General features: G+C 42.7%; 1 protein-coding gene across 15 annotated transcripts in view; it reads left to right on the top strand.

The window, feature by feature from the left end:
- Positions 1 to 23,017, top strand: part of LOC110521665 (C2 domain-containing protein 5) — a 51,911-nt gene that overhangs the window by 1,309 nt on the left and 27,585 nt on the right. For 12 of the 15 annotated variants that reach the window (XM_036976242.1, XM_036976276.1, XM_036976252.1 and 9 more), the window contains exons 2-11: positions 6,442 to 6,550; positions 6,673 to 6,759; positions 6,913 to 7,084; positions 7,774 to 7,869; positions 7,970 to 8,125; positions 10,099 to 10,348; positions 16,857 to 17,014; positions 17,467 to 17,682; positions 18,375 to 18,463; positions 20,764 to 20,872. In XM_036976242.1, coding sequence (XP_036832137.1) covers positions 6,461 to 6,550; positions 6,673 to 6,759; positions 6,913 to 7,084; positions 7,774 to 7,869; positions 7,970 to 8,125; positions 10,099 to 10,348; positions 16,857 to 17,014; positions 17,467 to 17,682; positions 18,375 to 18,463; positions 20,764 to 20,872 — 1,423 coding nt within the window. In that variant the 5' untranslated portion in view covers positions 6,442 to 6,460. The remainder of the gene's footprint in view (positions 1 to 6,441; positions 6,551 to 6,672; positions 6,760 to 6,912; positions 7,085 to 7,773; positions 7,870 to 7,969; positions 8,126 to 10,098; positions 10,349 to 16,856; positions 17,015 to 17,466; positions 17,683 to 18,374; positions 18,464 to 20,763; positions 20,873 to 23,017) is intronic. The other 3 variants (XM_036976346.1, XM_036976351.1, XM_021599485.2) reach the window with 1 other exon arrangement.

Genomic DNA, 23,017 nt, shown 5'->3' on the forward strand with positions numbered 1-23,017 from the left:
CCCAAAAGTAATTTAGTTGGCATTTACGTATGTCCCCATTACCAGCAAAACATAATCAAAACCTATTTATTTCACTAACTTGCTGTTTCGTTGTTCATTCTCATCCAGGATTTCTATGGAACGCCGTTTGGGTCTTTGCATGTCAAAAAAGATACATGTCAAATAACACTATTTGACGTGTCTAATAACACTATTTGACCAATCAGGACCTGAATATGACTGCACGTCACATAATAATTTAACACGTTCATCAATTTTTTACGTAGTTATTACACTCACTCGTATTTCATATGTCACAACGATTCATCGATACGTATGCTATGATGATGCTGGTGAAGTTGTCTCGCACACCTACAGTGCTGGTCATAAAAAAAAGTTAGCTAGCTCATGGATGCAAACAATGTTCTTCCCCAAAAACATAGCAAAATGACATCTGTTTCAGTAGCTAGCTATATTTAGCTAGCTAACTATATAGCTATGTGTCATCTAAAATAACCCTAATTTATAAGACGGTTCTTATTTGATTAATGGTGGTCGAACCCATCTGTGTAGCTAGCCACAATAAGGATTAGCCACAATAGTGGACAATGTGGTTAGCCTTCAAAATAAAGTATGTCATTGACAGTGATGCAAATGAATACAAATAGTAGAATTATGCCATAATTGAATAGATAATGCTAAACGAGGTTGGAATGTTGTTTATATAAAATCAACAAAAGACAATTTGTCTATTTGACATCTGTTGAAATCAGTCGATGTATTATACTTTAAAATTGCGCTGGGGGCATACTTATTTCACTGTACAGTCTTACCTATGGATTGTGGATCAATGACATGGGGTATCAGTCTACTCAGTGACACCCAGAGAACATTAGCATCGTAGCTCTTATTGCGGGACTCTGAAACAACTGTGAATCGAGCCACCTTTATTGTCAACCTATGTGTATTGAACACTATTCCTGAGGAAAAACAATAATGCGTGGATGTTTTGGAGTCTGGTAACTCTGAGGAGGACATTGGGAAAAAATTGCTTGGGTATCAAGTTGACCATTTCATTGATCCCCAATCCTTAGTTAAAGCTGTACAGTGCAATATGAATCTCAATACACACACTAGGCTGACTGGGGAGGTGATTTCACACAGTCACAGTCTGGCGATAAGAGCTACAGCGCTAATATTTGCATTAACTCTTCACAGTTGTGTTCTGTTAGTGTTACCGAGTAGACTGATACCCCATTCCATTGCTTCACAGTCCAACCTTGTTTAACATTATCTAGTCTAAATATGGCATGATTCCACCAATTGTTAGCACATGCATCACTTTCAAAGAGGTACTTTTGTTTTGAAGTCCAACCGCAAATTCCATTATTGTGCCTAATCCTTATTGTGGCTAGCTTCACAACACATAACCCGGTCCGGTCTAGCCTCACTAGCCAGATGAAGCTAGCTAACTGCTTATAATGTCAGCTTTGGGCAACAGAGTTACGTAGCTGGCTAGCTATTTATTTTCATGAACTGAAGCTTATTTAATGCTTCAAATAGTGTTATTTGAAGTGTATCTTTTTTGACACGCAAAGACCCAAATGGTGTTCCATAGTATGTTGTGAATCTAATAGCAGTGACGCTATTACTGTGTAACTCCTGTAGGGCAACATCTGAAAAATTGCTCACTTGGTAGTGTGTACCGGTGCTCGACCAGTCGCGAAAGCCCACATCACCCACAGAGATTGGTTTATTGTCAAGGGCAATGAATTCCATTATCTTGGAGTTAATGGATTTTGCCTTTGAGTTGTCTCGCTGAAATTTCCTTACTCTTTCAAATGACTGCTCGACTTGTTGACTGCTCGATCCACACAGCAAACATTGTAGGCTAGGTTAGAAATCCTGTGTGGCACGTGTAGCGCAAAATTTTACGTGGCGTCATTACATTTACCTACGTTGTATAGGTATGCATGTCAGAGTTGACATCGGTTTTGCACATCGGCGTTACGCTAGACATCGGACCGATACCGATGTTGCTAATATTGTCCGTTTTCCGATATGTTCACCAATTATATCCTGAATCCCTGAGGTAACTCTGTTCAATATTGGCTAAATATAAGCGAAGATAAAAAGAGAGTGGATTTATTTGTAGAGTGGATTTATGACGTTACCTTATCCTCGTGAGATTTACACGGGTATCAAAACGCCGAGGCGGTTTAAGCACGAAACGCAGACCTTATTTGAAGTAGATCAAGACATTCTCTATGGAAGACATGAACGGTAAAATAACGAAGGAACCCCTTTCAAGTTCAGCCGCAAGTTATTACAGGAATTATAACGCGTTGACTATTTCTCTCTAAACCATATACCTTTGACTATTACGAGCCTGCTGCTGCCTACCACCCCTCAGTCAGACTGCTCTATCAAATATCAAATCATAGACTTAACTATAATAAACACACAGAAATACGAGCCTTAGGTCAAATCCGGAAACTATCACCTCGAAAACTAAACGTTTATTCCGTTCCGTATTTTATCTAACGGGTGGCATCCATGAGTCTAAATATTCCTGTTACATTGCACAACCTTCAATGTTATGTCATAATTACGTAAAATTCTGGCAAATTAGTTCGCAAATAGCCAGGTGGCCCAAACTGTTGCATATACCCTGACTCTGCGTGCAATGAACGCAAGAGAAGTGACACAATTTCACCTGGTTAATATTGCCTGCTAACCTGGATTTCTTTTAGCTAAATAGGCAGGTTTAAAAATATATACTTGTGTATTGATTTAAAAAAAGGCATTGATGTTTATGGTTAAGTACACATTGGAGCTCCGACAGTTGTTGATTGATTGATTTTTTTTTTATAAGATAAGTTTAATGCTAGCTAGCAAATGACCTTGGTTTACTGCATTCGCGCAACAGGCAGGCTCCTCGTGAGGCAGGTGGTTAGAGCCTTGGACTAGTTAACTGCAAGATTGGATCCCCCGAGCTGATAAGGTAAAAAATTGTCGTTCTGCCTCGTTTCTAGGCCGTCATTGAAAATAAGAATGTTCTAAACTGACTTGCCTAGTTAAATAAAGATTAAATAAATCTGATTGTTATGAAAACTTGAAATCGGCCCTAATTAATTGGCCATTCCGATTAATCGGTCGACCTCTAGTAACTACAACCTAAAACTTCTTAACTGGGAATATTGAAGACTCATGTAAAAGGAACCACCAGCTTTCATATGTTCTGAGCGTTAGCTGTTTTACATGGCAGATATTACACTTTTACTTTCTTCTCCAACACTGTGTTTTTGCATTATTTTAACCAAATTGAACATGTTTCATTATTTATTTGAGACTAAATTGATTTTATTTATGTATTCTATTACCGTAAGTTAAAATAAGTGTTCATTCAGTATTGTTGGAATTGTCATTATAAAAAAAAAAATATATTATATATGAGTTGCAGGGTCCTTATCCTAGTGATGCGCTTCCTGGGCGCTATGGTGTTGAACGCTGAGCTGTAGTCAATGAACAGCATTCTCCCATAGGTGTTCCTTTTGTCCAGGTGGGAAAGCGTCATCTGTGGATCTGTTGGGGTGGAATGAGAATTGGTGTGGGTCTAGCGTATCAGAGAGGGTGCTGTTGATGTAATTCATGACCAGCCTTTCAAAGCACTTCATGGCTACCTACGTGAGTGCTACTGGGTGGGTAACCATTTAGGCAGATTACCTTCACTTCCTTGGGCCCAGGGACTATGGTGGTCTGCTTGAAAGAAGTAGGTATTACAGACTCGGTCAGGGAGAGGTTAAAAATGTCAGTGAAGACACTTGCCAGTTGGTCAGCACATGCTCGGAGTACAAGTCCTGGTAATCTGTCTGGCCACGTGGCTTTGTGAATGTTGACCTGTTTTAAAGGTCTTGATCACATCGGCTACTGAGAGCATTATCACACAGTCGTCCAGAACAGCTGGTGCTCTCGTGCATGCTTCAGTGTTGCTTGCCTCGAAGCGAGCATAATAGGCATTTAGCTTGTCTAGTAGGCTTGCGTTACTGGGCAGTTCGCGTCTGGCTTTCCCTTTGTAGTCAATAATAGTTTAAGCCCTGCCACATCCGACGAACGTCAGAGCTGGTGTAGTAGGATTCAATCTTAATCCTGTATTGATGCTTTGCTTGTTTTATGGTTCGTCTGAGGATTTCTTATAAGCTTCCAGATTGGTGTCTCGCTCCTTGAAAGCGGCAGCTCTAGCCTTTAGCTCGTTGCAGATGTTGCCTGTAATCCATGGCTTCTGTTTGGGATATGTACGTACGGTCACTGAGGGGACGACGTCGTCGATGCAACTTATTGATGAAGCCGATGACTGAGGTGGTATACTCATCAATGCCATTGGATGAATCCCGGGAACATATTCCAGTCTGTGCTAGCAAAACAGTCCTGTAGCATAGCATCCACGTCATCTGACCACTTCCGTCACTGGTATTTCCTGTTTTAGCTTGTGAACAGGAATCAGGAGGATAGAATTATGGTTAGATTTGCCAAATGGAGAGCGTTGTATGCATATCTATGTGTGGAGTAAAGGTGGTCTAGAGTTTTTTTCCCCCTCTGGTTGTACATGTGACATGCTGGTAAAACTGATTTAAATTTGCCTGCATTACAGTCCCCGGCCACTAGGAGCGCCGCTTCTGGATGAGCATTTTCTTGTTTGCTTATGGCCTTATAGAGTTGGTTGAGTGTGGTCTTAGTGCCTGCATCGGTCTGTGGTGGTAAATACACGGCTACTAATAATATACACTGCTCAAAAAAATAAAGGGAACACTTAAACAACACAATGTAACTCCAAGTCAATCACACTTCTGGTTCTGCAGGTGGTGACCACAGACCACTTCTCAGTTCCTATGCTTCCTGACTGATGTTTTGGTCACTTTTGAATGCTGGCGGTGCTTTCACTCTAGTGGTAGCATGAGACGGAGTCTACAACCCACACAAGTGGCTCAGGTAGTGCAGCTCATCCAGGATGGCTCATCAATGTGATCTGTGGCAAGAAGGTTTGCTGTGTCTGTCAGCGTAGTGTCCAGAGCATGGAGGCGCTACCAGGAGACAGGCCAGTACATCAGGAGACGTGGAGGAGGCCGTAGGAGGGCAACAACCCAGCAGCAGGACCGCTATCTCCGCCTTTGTGCAAGGAGGAGCACTGCCAGAGCCCTGCAAAATGACCTCCAGCAGGCCACAAATGTGCATGTGTCTACTCAAACGGTCAGAATCAGACTCCATGAGGGTGGTACGAGGGCCCGACGTCCACAGGTGGGGATTGTGCTTACAGCCCAACACCATGCAGGACGTTTGGCATTTGCCAGAGAACACCAAGATTGGCAAATTCGCCACTGGCGCCCTGTGCTCTTCACAGATGAAAGCAGGTTCACACTGAGCACATGTGACAGACGTGACAGAGTCTGGAGACGCCGTGGAGAACGTTTCACGTTGCACCACAGACTGTCCAGGAGTTGGTGGATGCTTTAGTCCAGGTCTGGGAGGAGATCCCTCAGGAGACCATCCGCCACCTCATCAGGAGCATGCCCAGGCGTTGTAGGGAGGTCATACAGGCACGTGGAGGCCACACACACTACTGAGCCTCATTTTGACTTGTTTTAAGGACATTACAAAGTTGGATCAGCCTGTAGTGTGGTTTTCCACTTTAATTTTGAGTGTGACTCCAAATCCAGACCGCCATGGGTTGATAAATTTGATTTCCATTGATAATTTTTGTGTGATTTTGTTGTCAGCACATTCAACTATGTAAAGAAAAAAGTATTTAATAAGAATATTTCATTCATTCAGATCTAGGATGTTATTTTAGTGTTCCCTTTATTTTTTTGAGCAGTGTAGATAGTGTGGTCTACACCTTATTGTAAGGTACTCTACCTCAGGTGTGCAATACCTCGAGACTTCTTTACTCCTCACTTTTCTATTTTTCAAGTTATTCCTACTCTTTAAATGTCAGCAACCTATGTCACCTGACCACGTGCCCATGTCAGGGCCAAACAGAACTGTCAGCATTCTTAGCAGCACAACTGCAGTGTGACCTTAGGTTTGTTAGCTCATTAATGAATTCATATTTTATCATGGTCTGATGAATACAGGTAAACAGTACACGTGTTGGCATTGTAATAATGGAAAAGATGGAGACCCGTGCACTGTCGAAAAAATCATACGTTTTAAACTGAGGCTTGAATGCAAAATAAAGATGTTTATTAAAACATCTTGGTGCCCATCAAATCATAGTGCATAAATGAAAGGATTTAAACATTTCTTCGACAGTGTGCAGGTCTCCATCTCTTCCAGTATTCTTATTTTGACTCCTACGCACCTGGAACAGACACTTCAGTAAAAAGGATCTTAAGAGTGCAGACAACCTCTTATTTAGGCATTATAATATTGAAATGATTTACCTTTTAATTATTGCATCTGCAGGTTAAGACAAAGCTGAATCATGCCGGGGAAGCTGAAAGCTAAGATTGTGGCAGGGCGCCACTTACCTGTCATGGACAGAGCCAGCGACCTCACTGATGCCTTTGTAGAGGTGAGCATCCTGAAAAACATCAGGTCAACATAATCCTACAACCAGTTCAACACGTATAGTATACACTGTGTTCCAGTGCTGCAGTCCTAGCCTTGTGGTGTTCTTCATTGATGTTCTTACAGGTCAAGTTTGGCAACACAACTTTCAAAACGGACGTCTTCCCCAAGTCACTTAACCCACAGTGGAACTCAGAGTGGTTCAAATTTGAGGTAAAATGTCTGGATATGGCTTCTTGACTTATTCTCTGTGAAATTAGTTGCAGGAGGTATTTGTGAATGGCATTGGATTACAGTGTAAATATGCTACATTCAACATGATAGTCCTGTATCCTTGTTTCATCAACTTTGTCACCCTTCCTGTAGGTGGATGATGAGGACTTACAGGATGAGCCATTACAAATCACAGTGTTGGACCATGACACTTACAGTGCCAACGATGCAATAGGGAAGGTCTACATTGACATCGACCCTCTGCTCTCCTGCGAGGCTGCTACTGTCATTTCTGGATGGTTACCCATCTACGACACTATACACGGTGCGTTTTTTATAGGGTCTTTCTATTTGATTTCAATCACTTTTTGACTATCACTTTTTGATGTATTTGTCCATGGTCAGAAAGTGACTTTTTTCACCTCATTGCCAAAACATTCAGAAGATGGAGGTGCTCTAAGTTGACCCATTTTGCACACCCCACCATGAGACATCCAGTTATTCATCACTGGAACATTTTTACAGATGAGTTTGATATAAATTAAAAGCTTATACATAAACATGTAAAAAAAGCTTGTATGGAAAGCTTGTATCAAAAGTCAAAAAGTCATCACAGGGAATTCTACAAGATCATTCCATTTGACTATCTACCATGCTATACACTGAGTCTGTTATATAGTACCCCATCTGACACTAATGATGTCAGTCATATACTTCCCCATCAAAAGGTGCATGGCTACAGTGGGACTTGTTAGATATAGAGCCAGGCCTCTAAAGGAACACACAGTGTTCTCTGTGTAACAGCCTGTTAATGCATGTTGTTGCTCTCTGCTGTAAAAATAACTGCCTTACTAAAAGCTGTTCTTTAACTGTGTCTGTTGGGTCATGATGATGTAGTTCCTGTCTTCCTGGTGTCAGAGGGGACAGTAACGAGTTATTGAAGAGTTGGGGTTTCTAGGGTTAGGTGCTGTTTCTGACTGGTAGTAATGTTTCTGTTGATCTCCTCTCTTGCAGGTATCAGAGGGGAGATTAATGTTCTGGTGAAGGTGGACCTCTTCAATGACCTGAACCGCTTCAGACAGTCCTCTTGTGGTGTCAAATTCTTCTGCAGTGAGTCTGGTTCGCTATGTGGCTGTACTATAGTAGAGATGAGGTCTAGTCACAAGAAATTACGATAATGTGTGTGTTTATGCATGTCTCTGTGTGTTAGCAACGTCCATCCCGAGGTGTTACCGCGTGGCGCTGGTCCATGGCTTTGTTGAGGAGCTGGTGGTGAACGAGGACCCAGAGTACCAGTGGATTGACCGCATCAGAACCCCCAGAGCTTCAAACGAGGCCCGACAGAGACTCATCTCTCTCATGTCTGGTACATAGCACCACTATCAAACACTCTATATATACACTCCCCTATGTTTTTATTTGTTCAGTGAAGTGAAAATGTTTAATTGGTCTCTATACTCCAGCATTTTGGAAATGAGATCAAATGTTTTATGAGGCGTCAGTACAGGAGTGTCACCCTTATATTTGAGGATATTTTCGTGTCTTCAGAAAGTTTTCTTACCCCTTGGCTTATTCCACATTTTGTTGTTATAGCCTGAATTCAAAATAGATGACATTTATATTTTCTCATCCATCTACACATAATACCCCACAATGCCCAAGTGAAAACATGTTTTTAGAACTTTGCTAATTTATTTAAAATCCTGTTTCCATTGATCATCCTTGATTATCCTACAACTTGGAGTCCACTTGTGGTAAATTCAATTGATTGGACATGATTTGGAAAGGCACACATCTTCCAGAAGGACAACCATCTCTGCAGCACTCCACCGATCAGGCTTTTGTGGTAGAGTAGCCAGACGGAAGCCACTCCTCAGTAGAATGCACATGACGGCCTGCTTGGAGTTTGCCAAAAGGCACCTAAACGATTCTCTGGTCTGATGAAATAAAGGTTGAACTCTTTGGCCTGAATGCCAAGCGTTACGTCTGGAGGAAACCTGGCACCATCCCTATGGTGATGCATGGTGGTGGAAGCATTATGCTGCACCATTGAGGTGTACCTTGAGAGCAGGTTATAAAGAGGTGTACCTTGAGCTGCACCATTGAGAGCATCTTGATTGGCTGGATCACTAATTGTTATGGCAACTGCACCACCCTCGATCGCATGGCTCTACAGAGGGTGTTGCGGAGAGCCCAGTACAGCCCAGGGCCGAGTTCCCCGCCATCCAGGACCTCTATATCAAGCGGTGTGAAAGGAAGGCCTGGAAAATCGTTAACGACTCCAGCCATTCAAGTCATAGACTGTTACTCTGCCTCCGCAAGGCAAGCGTTACCGGTGGATCAAGTCTGACACCAAACAAGCTCCTGAACAGGCTCCTGAACATCCCCAAGCGATAAGACTGCTAAAAAGTTAACTAAATGGTTACACTGATTATTGGCGTTGACACTTGTGTGTTAGTGTCTCTATGCAAACTCGCATGACTCTACACTCACTCACTCCTGCACGCATACACTCCCGAGGCTCTCATATAAGATGCTTACACATTTATACTGACTCTACACACACTCACGTACAATCATCATATACACTGCAGCTACTCTGTTTATCATATGTCCTGATGCTTAGTCACCTTATACATATTACATCAAACCCAGGGAACATTCAAGGCCGTTATGAAGGCTACAACCTTCAGACTGTTGTAATGGATATTACAGGTGCACAAGCAGGACACAGTCCCTACACATTGCATTGGAGCAAAAACAATCTGAGTTTTGTGTGATGATGTAGGCTAATCTTTGAAGTTGCTTCCGTATTGTATCCATTAGTCAGAGTTGCTGAAAAAGAACACTACTACTTTGACTGCCTGTCTGCATCCTGCTTAGCCAATGTTTGCAATGTTGATTAAAACATAACTAGACTGCTTGTCTGTCTTTCTTGTGTTTGATATGCTGTCTAGATAGCTGCATGTAACTCCCCACTTGAGTTTTGCATTGAGGCAAAAAACAATCTGCGAGTTTGTACGAACATGTTCATATTTTTTGTGTACAACATGTAGCCCAACTCCCCTCTTGAAAAAGGACCATGGAATTGCACTTATGCTTAATAGCCTACTGAAGCATGGAAGTTTGACGGGCTACACCAGACAAAGGCGTTCATTGCCGGGTCAAGGACAGGGAAGCGGCAGTGGAGCACTGAGCAGCAGCTACGTTTAGAAAAAAATCCTGTGCAAGAACAGAAATCTCTGTATCCTTAGCCACGGCAAATCAGGTTTCCAGAAAATCCAGAACCTCAGCCACTCCATTAAATTAAACCTTCTCTTCTTCTGTGTTTGTGTGTAGGTGAGCTGCAGAGGAAAATAGGTCTGAAAGTGTTGGAGATGGGTGGTAATGCGGTGGTGGGGTACCTGCAGTGCTTTGATCTGGAGGGAGAGTCAGGTCTGGTGGTCCGAGCCATCGGCACCGCCTGTACTCTGGACAAACTCAGCCCTGGGACGGCTCCCAACACTACCACACACACCAACACACACACACTCCCCAACACCGCCCCCACATCCAATGCCTGCAACTCTCCTTCCAAGGACAGCAAAGAGTGAGTATTGAGTAATCGCATGAACATGTAGCCTGTGTGTGCATGGGAGAGAGGGAGAGAGAGTATCTGTCTCCTGCCATTGTACTGACTTCTGTTTGTGTTTTTGGGGCTCTCAACATTTTTGGTCTATTTTAGGGCTGGGCGGTATACTGTATTTTACTATTTACCGGTATTGATGCACGGACCGGTTTGGATTTTTTCTTTACCCTCCTATAATGGTATTTCAATACTTGTGTTGTTAAATGTGATAGGGAAATCTGGGGCTTGTAATGTCAGTTTTTATAGTTTGCTCCGTTTGCTACTTGAGTTGTCTTTCTCCTATCGTCCAGCTGCGTGCCGCTTTCCAAACCAAGCCCTGACCCCTGTCACACAAGGAAAGAGCAGTTGTTTGACCACTGAGTCACAAGCATTTTTTTGCTGTTCAGTCTGCATGGTCAGATAGATGCAACAAGATGTTGGTGACATGCTACTTTCCACAAGCGTTCTATAAGTACACTATTAGTTTGTGTATCTTACTGTCTGCTAGTTTGTAATTTCTTAGGAAGTTAGCCGCTAATGCTAATCACAAGTTAGTTGGTGGGCTAAATGTACTCAGAACAAGCATGTTGTTTGTGCAACGGTGTATTCTAAATTAAAGAAGAATAGGCAAAGCATAAATATGTTAGCTAGCTTGCTACATGAGGTAAGAAACCATGTAATGTAACATTACAATTATGGTCATCTGTTAATAATTCCTCCCCGGCTTATTCATTCGTTCAAACAACTATGTACTCATTGTGCTTCCCACTATATTCCAACTATTTAATTAGAATAATAATTATATTTCCATGATTCCAACAGTTCACCAATTAACTAGGCCTAGATTCTTTGCCCGTATCATGCTGCCTTGCATGGCACAGTGTGGAAATGCTGAAATTGATTAAATGTTTTTTAGTTTGAAGTTGGATTTAACAATATAAAACAGAGTGGAGAAAGCCCCATTGAAATCACTTCATTTCTGTTGCCACCCTAATGTCATTAACCACTCATCAAGCATGTAAAGTTATTTTATTATTCAAAAACATAAAATACAGTCATACCATAAAATAAATTGGAAAAAATATTGTGATATGATATTTTGGCTGTATTGCCCAGCCCTAGTGTTTGTGTATTATAATCATGTGACATGACTACATTCCTTATCTGGGACATACACACAGCCCCCCTCCCTGTACAGCCGCCTCCTCTCTCTCTCTCTAGTGAGTTCTAGATGAGTTATATGTCTGAGGGCTGTGCATGAGCTTGTTACTGCTAGTGCATGGTCAGAGAGGAATGGAAAAGGGAATGGAGGGAGGGATGAAAGGAGGTAGGGTGGGTGCCCGATGCAAGCATTTTCTTTAGCTACAGCATGTAGGTGCATGTTAAAATGCAAAAGGAGGGGGTAGAGAACCTCATATTTTGTCTTGTCTTTTGTTGTACTCTATTTTTCTTTGCTGCAATGTTGTGGTGTGTTGTGTTTCTCTTCTTCTCTACCTTTGCTGCACACGGATTGGCTCTTCTCTTGCTGTGTGCGTTTGGATTCGTCCACTCTGTCCGTCTCTGCGTGGTGAATGGTTCAGGTCTCCCCTGGCCCACGGATGTCGCTCCACCCACAACAGCCCTGTCCACTTAACCTGCAGCTCTCAGAGACTGTCCCACTCCCAGAACTTCTCTGTCTCTGTCCCTACTCTGGTCTTCACTGGTACGGACAGAGAAAAAGAGGGAGAGTGGAGGAGGGAGGGAAAGAGGAAGGCTGATCGTTACTGGTTCAGAGTGAGAGAGAGAGAGAGAGAAGGGGATTGAGGGAGAGAAATATTGTCCCAGAACTTCTGTGTTCCTACATGGGTCTTCACTGGTACATAGAGGGGTAGGGAGAGATTATTAAAGAGAGGTAAGGAGACAGAGGTGAAGGGGGGTGGAAAGGGAAAGCCAGAGCAAGGGACAGAGAAACGAGAGATAATTACCACCCCCTTCCTAAAAAAAACAAGTAACAAGGAGAACCCCTTCTTCCTTGCCATTAGATGAGAAGATGGTGACATCCACAGCCCCAAACTCTTCCTGTGTCGTCCTCAGCCAATCATAGAGCCCCTACAGGCAGAGCCACACCCACTGTTGTACATTAGATACCCACCCAAGCAGATCCATCCCTTCCACCTTTCCTCAGCATCCGTCTTAGTCCAGTTTTAGTTTAGTCAACTTTATTTGTCTCCAAGGCTCAGTCACTCGGAAGCCTGTTGTGCTCAATTCCATTTCAATTCAGTCTATTCTGGAGGTGAATTGAAAATTCCACTCCAAGAAACTGCTCATTCCTTTGGTGTTGTGTTGGTATGGCCCATGTTGTGTGTGTGTGTGTGTGTTTCTTCCGTGCTTTCCTCCTCAGTTGGATATACAGTATCTGTGATTCGGTTTATCAGTGTTTCCCTTAGGATTTTTTTCAGCAGCGGTGGTAAAGTTTTTTTTTCTGGATCAAAATGGTGCTTAAATTGTGGGTGTTGTGAAAGTGTGTTAGTGGGTGTGGCCAATGGTGCGGTCTCCGACCCAAGATTTTAGAAGCCCTCTTGGCCGCAGAGACAAACTGTTGCTGTTTTAAAGCAGATTTCCTGAAATTCTACACATTTTGCCATGGCTTATGCAGTGTTCTTATGCTGAGTCACTTAAACATTATAACTAAATCAATGGGGGCCCCATGCCATGTAAATTTGGAAATTTAGTTTTTCCCTGACTGTTAGTTCTGAAAGATAATCTTATATATAAAAAAATATACTGAACAAAAATATCAACGAGGCCTCCCGAGTGGTGCAGTGGTCTAAGGTACTGCATCACAGTGCTAGCTGTGCCACTAGAGATTCTGGGTTCGAATCCAGGCTCTGTCGCAGCCGGACGTGACCGGGAGACCCATGGGCCGGTGCACAATTGACTAGGGGAGGGTTTGGCCGGCAGGGATGTCCTTGTCCCATCGCGCAAGTGGGCGTTGTGTCAAGAGCAGTGCGGCTTGGTTGGGTTGTGTTTCGGAAGACGCACGGCTCTCGATATTCGCCTCTCCTGAGTCCGTACGGGAGTTGCAGCGATGAGACAAGACTGTAACTACCAATTGGATACCACACAATTGGGGAGAAAAGGGCAACAAAAAAAATTGGGGGAAAAAAGGGGTAAAAAAATATCAATGCTACATGTAAAGTGTTGGTCCCGTGTTTCATCAGCTGAAATAAAAGATCACAGAAATGTTCCATATGCACAAAAAGCTTATTTCTCTCACATTTTGTGCACCAATTTGTATACATCCCTGTTAGTGAGCAATTTCCTTTGCCAAGATAATCCATCCACCTGAAAGGTGTGGAATATCAAGAAACTGATTAAACGGCATGCTCATTACACAGGTGAACCTGGAGCTGGGGACAATAAAAGGCCACTCTAAAATGTTTAGTTTTGTCACACAACACAATGCCACAGATGTCTAAAGTCTTGAGGGAGCGTATTATGGCATGTTCACTGCAGGAATGTCCACCAGAGCTGTTGCCAGAGAATTGGATGTTCGTTTTAGAGAATTTGGCAGTACATCCAACTGGCCTCCGTGGACCAAGTGTAACTAGCCCAGGACCTCTACATCCTGCTTCTTCACCTGTGGGATTGTCTGAGACCAGCCACCTGGACAGTTGATGAAATTGTGGATTTGTACAATTAAAGAATTTCTGCACAAACTGTCAAAAACAGTCTCAGGGAAGCTCATCTGCGTGCTTTTCCTCCTCACCATGGTCTTGACCCAACTGCAGTTCAGCATCGTAACAGACTTCAGTGGGCAAATGCTTCAATGGCAACTGGATCCCGGTTTCAACTGTACCGTTGTGTGGGTGAACGGTTTGCTGATGTGAACAGAATGCCCCATGGTGGCGGTGGGGTTATGGTATGGGCAGGCATTGAGCATGTTTGGGATGCTCTGGATCGACTCGAACGTTGGCGTGTTCCAGTTCCCGTCAATATACAGCAACTTTGCACAGCCATTGAAGAGGAGTGGGACAATATTCCACAGGCCATAATCAACAACCTGATCAACTCTATGTGAAGGAGATGTGTCGCACTACATGTTGCAAATGGTGGTCAAACCAGATACTGACTGGTTTTCTGATCCACGCCACTACGTTTTTAAAATTTCTTTTTTTACCAACCGGTATATCTATATTCCCATCTAGAAGAAAAATAAACGCACATCTATTAAGATGAGGTGCTGGCTAGCGGAATAGAAAACTTGAAAATAAAAGAGAGCCGCACACTCTAGGAGCTCAGATGCAAAAATGTAATTACCAACGTTTTTAATTACCAAGCTGTCTTCATCAGGGTATATCTATATTCCCAGTCATCAAATTTGATTGGTTTCATACACATAGGTTAGCAGATGTTTTTTTTTCTTATTTTTTTCCCCAAGGGTTGGATTAGCTTAATATTGCAGAAAGAATGTTGCTTCCATCAATGTAATTGTCTGCATCATTTCCAATCCCTCAAAAAAATTTCTGGTAAATATATATACAGTGCCTTGCGAAAGTATTCGGCGACCTTTTGCCACATTTCAGGCTTCAAACATAAAGATATAAAACTGTATTTTTTTGTGAAGAATCAACAACAAGTGGGACACAATCATGAAGTGGAACGACATTTATTGGATATTCCATACTTTTTTAACCAATCAAAAACTGAAAAATTGGGCGTGCAAAATTATTCCAAAAAAGTGTTTAACAAATCAAAATATATTTTAGATTCTTCAAAGTAGCCACCCTTTGCCTTGATCCAGGCTGTATCACCACCACCGGCCGGGATTGGGAGCCCCATAGGGGGGCGCAGAATTGGCCCAGCGTCGTCTGGGTTTGGCTGGGGTAGGCCATCATTGTAAATAAGAATGGACTTGTCTAGGTTAAATAAAGGTTAAATAAAAAAAATAAAAATAAATATTCACACACTTGGTATTCTTTCAACCAGCTTCACCTGGAATGCTTTTCCCACAGTCTTGAAGGAGTTCCCACATATGTTTTCCCTTGTCACTCATTCCAAACCATCTCAATTGGGTTGAGATCGGATGATTGTGGAGGCCAGGTCATCTGATGCAGCACTCCATCACTCTCCTTCTTGGTCAAATTTCCCTTACACAGCCTGGAGGTGTGTTGGGTCATTGTCCTGTTGAAAACAAATGGTAGTCCCACTAAGCACATACCAGATGGGATGGCGTATCGCTGCAGAATGCTGTGGTAGCCATGCTGGTTAAGTGTGCCTTGAATTCTAAATAAATCACAGACAGTGTCACCAGCAAAGCACCATCACACCTTTCTCCCCCCATGCATTTCAGTGGGATACACACATGCGTAGATCTTCCGTTCACCTACTCTGTCTCACCAAGACACGGCGGTTGGAACCCGAAGTCCAAATTTGAGATTTTTCGGACCAGAGGACATATTTCCACTGATCTCATGTCCATATTGCTCGTGTTTCTTGGCCCAACCCAGTCTCTTCTTATTATTGGTGTCCTTTTAGTAATCTCAGCAAGAAAAGAAACGTCTCTTTTTCAGGACCCTGTCTTTCAAAGATAATTTGTAAAAATCCATGCATTCCAGGTGACTACCTCATGAGGCTGCTTCAGAGAATGCCAAGTGTTCAAAGCTGTCAAGGCAAAGGGTGGCTACTTTGAAGAATCTCAAATTCAAAATATATTTTGTTTTGTTTAACACATTTTTGGTACTACATGATTCCATATGTGTTATTTCATGGGTTTGATGTCTTAATTAGTGTTCTACAATGTAGAATTAGTCTACATTTAGAAAAACCCTTAATTGAGTAGATGTGTCCAAACTTTGGACTGGTACAAAATATACAGTGCATTTAGGTTAGTTAACTATTCAGACCCCTTGACTCTTTCCACATTTTGTTACGTTACAGCCTTATTTTAAAATAGATTAGTCCCCCCCCATCAATATACACATAATACTCTATAATGGCTGAGCAAAAACTGTTTTTTTAAATGTATTTTTTAATTAAAAAAAACACTGAAATATCACATTTACATAAGTATTCAGACTAGAGGTCGACCGATTTATGTTTTTTCAATGCCGATATTTCAAGGACAAAAAAAGCTGATACCGATTAATCAGCTAATTTTTAAAAATGTTATATATATATATATATATATATATATATATATATATATATATATATATATATACACTATATTTGTAATGATGACAATTAATTCAGCCCTTTACTAAGTACTTTGTTGAAGCACCTATTTTAGTCAGATGTTTTGGAGTGGTGGCAATGCTTTAGCAGCAGTGCCCCCCCCCACACTGCTAAATTAATCTAAGGGAAACGCTGTGCTTACGCTTCATGTGCTTGGCTTTCTGTTCCACAGCCAAGTAATTTGCACTCCACACACTTCACATACATCTATCAGCAAAACATCTCTCCACACCACACCCACACTGACTGATGGGTGTGTGTGTTCTCCTGGCAGGCCTGTGTTCAGTGAGGACCCCCCCCATTCCCTCTCCGGCCCCCCCACGCCTCTCAGAACCCTTCCTTCCTCCTCTCCTCCTCCCTTCTCTCCATCCAAGCCATGCAGTCGCCAGTCCTCCTCCTCAGACACAGACCTCAGTCTGACGCCCAGGATTGGTAAGACCTCACCAGCCTCCTCACCCTCTCCTCCCCTCTCTGCACCTTTCCTCATCCCCACTCAGAAACTCACTGTGTTGTTTATTTTGCTATCCCAGTTCATTGTTTTATTGATTTATTTAAAGTAATTTTGTTAGAATCACACTGACAGCAGCTGTTGACCATAGTTCTGGTGTTCACCACATAATAACCCACACTTCCCCTAGGACAGGACATGGCTCCCCTTACTGGTGGAAATACACCCTTTGATCCCCCTCACTTCCTCTCTTCCCCAACTCCCTTCTTCCTAAAGGAGTTATCTCCCTTTTTTCCCCCTGTCAGATTTCAAATCATGTGACTCTCCTCCACTGTCTTTCTTTTCTGCTTTTCTTGCTGTCTTGTTTTCTCCTTGTTTTCTGTCTCCCTACCTCCTGCCTCTCTCTCTTTCTCTCTCTTCACCTCTTTCTCTGCAGAGAGGTTTGTGTCTAGTCCTGGGGTCTTCCTCTGTCCCAGTTCCCCCACCCTCTCCTTCGATTCCCCGTCCCTTCCTTCCTCTGGGCTAATCCTGTGCAGCATTGGGTCTGCCCTCAGAGCCTACACCCCACCCCCTCTCCCCTCTGTCCAATCAGAGGGGTCTGTGTTGAGAAAGACTGTATCATTCAGTGAAGAGCTGATGCTGGCGGCCTCCGGTAGGACGGTCATGAAGGTCTATAACTGTCTTTAACACTATAACACCCTGCAGGAGTCATGAAGCCCAAGAACACCCCTTATAACACTTGTTACACTTAAATAGTTAAATAGCCTTTATTATAGTCTCTGGTAGGGCACAGAGTTCAGAAGTCATGAAGCACTAAAACACCTTTTACAAACTGCATCTACAACCTCTAACAGCCATAAATGTGCTCCTCTCGAACTTTACCCCACTTAACCTTGGGTGAAATGTCCATCCTTGCAGGTCTCTGGCCCCGATACTAACTGCCCTGGAGTGACCCCCTGCCCATGTTTTTCTACCCCAATGTGTGGTTTAAGGCATGTCCAGCCCCCCCACAATCACCCCCATTTGCAAGTCTCTATGGTGGTGTAGTATGCAGTAATGTACAGAGGGGATAATAAAGCAGCTATGTGAATGTTCTCTATCCTCACAGGTAGATTTATGGGAATGTTGTCATTAGCAAAGGTGTATGATAAATGCTATGTAGATATTAGCTTAGTAGTCTAAGGGACACTATTCATCTGGAATTTGCATGGTTTTCGAGGTGTTCCAGCTCGCACAAGCTAAGGCTCTTGCAAGGCTACTTACATACTTGTGGTTGTCAACGAATGCCAGCTTTCTGTGATGAAGCGATGTGATTGGTGAAGTGTTGTTCTCTCGTCCTATCAGGGATGGGAAGTGGGGGCAGCGTTGGAAAAGAGGCTGGCCCTCTGAAGACCCTCCTCAGACAACATACCCAATCAGCTCTGGAGCAGAGGGTAAGCACACACACCGGACACACACCGCACTGCATTTTGCTGTGTGAAAGGGTGAATTGTGAAGAGTTTGTGAGGGTGAAGTATGATTATGTTAGTGAATAATGTTCCGTCTCTCCATCTTCTTGACCACTCCTTCCTCTCAGGGAGCCTCACCCTCTGGTATATTTGTAAACACCAGGGTATGACACACACACACACACACAGTGTTTATTCTGGATGCTTCTATCAAACCTCTTTCCTGCCTGAGTTCTGCTCAGGGGTTTTAGTCTTTAGTTGGGCTGCTTCTCAACAGTTTACAGTGGTTTCCTCTCCTTACAGTGCATTCGGAAACTATTCAGACACCTTGACTTTTTCCACATTTTGTTACGTTACAGCCTGATTCTGAAATTTATTATTTTTTACTTAATCAATCTACACACATTTACCCCATAATGACGAAGCAAAAACTGTTTTTTAGATTTTTTTTGCAAACATATGAAAAAATATTTATATTTACATAAGTATTCAGAACCTTTACTCAGTACTTTGTTGAAGTACCTTTGGCAGTGATTGTAGCCTCAAGTCTTTTTGGGTATGACACTACAAGCTTGGCACACCTGTATTTGGGAGTTTCTCCCATTGAGAGTCCTTTAGATGTCTTTTGGCAAAGTCCAAGCAGGCTGTCGTGCCTTTTACTGAGGAGTGGCTTCCGTCTGGCAACTCTACCATAAATTCCTCTTTGGTGGAGTGCAGCATTGATGGTTGTCCTTCTGGAAGGTTCTCCCATCTCCACAGAGGAACTGTGGAGCTCTGTCAGAGTGACCATCCGGTTCTTGTTCACCTCCCCCAATCAATTGATTGGACATGATTTGTAAAGGCACACATCTGTCTATATAAGGTCCCACAGTTGACAGTGTATGTCAGAGCAAAAACCAAGCCATGAGGTCGTAGGAATTGTCTATAGAGCCCCGAGACAGGATTGTGTCGGCACAGATCTGGTGAAGGGTACCAAAACATTTCTGCAGCATTGAAGGTCCTCAAGAAGACAGTGGCCACCATAATTCTTAAGTGGAAGAAGCTTGGAACAACGAAGACTCTTCCTAGAGCTGGCCTCCCGGCCAAACAGAGTAATCGGGGTAGGAGGGCCTTGGTCAGGGAGGTGACCAAGAATGCGAAAGTCACTCTGAAAGAGTTCTGGCGTTCCTCGAGGGAGATGGAAAAACCTTTCAGGACAACCATCTCTGCAGCACTCCACCAAATCAGGCCATTATGGTAGAGTGGCCAGATGGAAGATACTCTTCAGTAAAAGGCACATGACATCCCACTTGGAGTTTGCCAAAAGGCATCTAAAGATTCTCAGACCATGAGAAACCAGATTCGCTGGTCTGATGAAACCAAGATTGAATTCTTTGGCCTGAATTCCAAGCGTCACGTCTGGAGGAAACCTGGCATCATCTCTACGGTGGAACATGGTGATGGGAGTATCATGCTGTGGGGATGTCTTTCAGAGGCAGGGACTGGGAGACTAGTCAGGATCGAGGGAAAGATGAACATAGCAAAATACAGAGAGAGATCCTTGATGAAAACCTAATCCAAGAGCGCTCAGGACCTCAGACTGGGGCGAAGGTTCACCTTCCAACAGGACAACAACCCTGAGCACACAGCCAAGACAATGCAGGAGTGACTTCGGGACAAGTCTGAGTGGCCCAGCCAAAACCCGGACTTGAACCCGATCGAACATCTTTGGAGAGACCTGAAAATAGCAATGCAGCAATGCTACCCATCCAATCTGACAGAACATGAGAAGATCTGCAGAGAAGAATGGGAGAATCTCCCCAAATACAGTTGTGCCAAGCTTGTAGCGTCATACCCAAGAAGACTCAAGGTGGTAATGACTGCCAAAGGTGCTTCAGCAAAGTACTGAGTAAAGGGTCTGAGTACTTATGTTCATGTAATTTTTAAGACATTTCTAAAAACCTGTTTTTGCTTTGTCATTTTGGGGTATTGTGTGTAGATTGATTAGTAAAAAAAACTAATTAATTTTAGAATAAGGCTGTAACCTAACAAAATGTGAGAAAGTCAAGGGGTCAGAATACTTTCCGAAGGCACTGTATATGTGTGGACAGAGACTATAAGTCAGTATGGGTTTTTCTCTTATATCTTATGCCCTTACAACCCTGCATGTTATTGTTTGAAGAAGACAAGGTTGAGCATGCCAATCCTTAATTCTACTGTTTCCCAAGTAAACAGATGTCCTGGAGACAGGTTTGAACCCTGACTCCTGACTTTTACTGTAACTGACCCTATTTGTATCTTTTCAGGAGTTCCCCATCTTCACGTTGACCTGTTTCCCCCCTGGCTTCTTGGTTCACGTCGGGGGCGTGGTCAGCACCCGCTCGGTCAAGCTGCTTGACCGCATACACAACCCCGGTGAGTTCCACAAGAACGCACCGTCCTGGCTATAGGAAAACACATGTTGTATTACATGTTGCACTGTAGTTTCCAGGCTAGTTCGATCATGTTTATGACATGACCCGCTCACCCAGTGGGTGAGGGGTGTGTCACACATCGTGGGAGCAGTGTGTTAGTTAGGATTGGGAGGTATCCAGGTTTTCATACCTAATTACTATTACTGTACCAAATCGGGTTTTACGGTATTGCTGGCAGTGCACAGAAGGGGGGGCTTTTTTTTTCCAAAAGTAAAAAGTAAAAATAAATAATAATAGTAACGCTAACAAAGTACTAGCGAATTCCCATAGCGGATGCTAGCTAAATGCTAAGAAGCGCAAGCGAACATAAACTAATGCAAGGACAGACACCCCAGCTCATAAGGTTTTACAACTATCACAAATGGTTTGCTGCAGAAACAAATATTAGACAGCAGGGCTCTTGAACCAGGAGGGGATTGGTTGTCTTTACTGTTACCAACAAGTGATCAAGTTACACTGGAAATTCTGGGCTAAAATAGAAGAAGAGAGATTTTGCTGGCTAGCCACCAGCTAGCAAGTGAGCAAATGCATAGCTGGAGCCCTGAGCTGAAGATGGTTAAAGTTATAAGATATTTCGCTGGCAAACAATAGTGAATTTCAAGTGTAACTTGATCACATCTCTTAATCTGCACGACAGTGGATCGTCACGTCAGGAAAGTGTCACGTCAGGTATCCTCTCTGGTGGGGATTCGGGGGCATGCGTAAGTAGAAAAAGGGCTTAAAGTCCAGGTAGCAAATAATGGACTTCATCGGATATTTACAGTGTCTTCAGAAAGTATTCATTCTCCTTGACTTATTCCACATGTTGTGTTATAGCCTTAAAAAACATTTAATAAATTCGGAATTTTCTCACCCATTTAAGTACAATACCCCATAATGACAAAGTGAAAACATGTTTTAAGAAATGTTAATACATTTATTGAAAATTAAATAGAAATATCTACTTTCTATAAATATTCACACCCCTGAAAGTGACAAAGTGAATTCTCTCTCTCCCAGTTTCAGCTTGCGTCTAACTAGCGAGATTTAGGATATTTACTAGCCCATACCAGTGTCAAACTTAGCTATGTTATCAACATATGGCAGTACACAAACAAAATCTAGCTCGCTTATTTTGCCAGCTAGAAAAAAATATTAATGAATGTATTCAGAAATGGTGGAGGATAGCTAGCTATAGCAAGCGAAAGTTATCTGCTGCCTTTTCAACAAGAAGCAACTGTGACCACATTGATCGTAAGATTAACCTGTTAGATCTCTAGGGGCGCTATTTCATTTTTGGATAAAAAACGTTCCCGTTTTAAGCGCGATATTTTGTCACGAAAAGATGCTCGAAAAGATGCTCGACTATGCATATTCAGAATCTGCAAAGATTTTGTCTGTAAGTGCCCCAGAACTCATTCTACAGGCGAAACCAAGATGATGCATCACCCAGGAATTAGCAGAATTTCTGAAGCTCTGTTTTCCATTCTCTCCTTATATGGCTGTGATTGCGCAAGGAATGAGCCTACACTTTCTGTCGTTCGCCCAAGGTCTTAGCAGCATTGTGACGTATTTGTAGGCATATCATTGGAAGATTGACCATAAGAGACTACATTTTCCATGTTGGTGTCCTGCGTCGAATTCGGTGCGCAATTGCCAGCTGCTTCTACTTTACCATTTGATTCAGGGGAGAAAGCATGTGTCCAAGAACGATGTATCAATGAAGAGATATGTGAAAAACACCTTGATGATTGATTCTAAACAACGTTTGCCATGTTTTCAGTCGATATTATGGAGTTAATTTGGAAAAAAGTTTGCGTTTTGAGGACTGAATTTTCGGATTTTTTTTGGTAGCCAAATGTGATGTATAAAACGGAGCTATTTCTAATACACAAGGAATCTTTTTGGAAAAACTGAGCATCTGCTATCTAACTGAGAGTATCCTCATTGAAAACATCAGAAGTTCTTCAAAGGTAAATGATTTTATTTGAAGGCTTTTATGTTTTTGTTAATGTTGCGTGCTGGATGCTAACGCTAATGCTAACGCTAATGCTAACGCTAAATGCTAACGCTAGCTAGCTACTTTTACACAAATGATTGTTTTCCT

This window comes from Oncorhynchus mykiss, chromosome 1 (assembly GCF_013265735.2).
Source record: "Oncorhynchus mykiss isolate Arlee chromosome 1, USDA_OmykA_1.1, whole genome shotgun sequence".
Taxonomy (NCBI): Eukaryota; Metazoa; Chordata; class Actinopteri; order Salmoniformes; family Salmonidae; genus Oncorhynchus; species Oncorhynchus mykiss.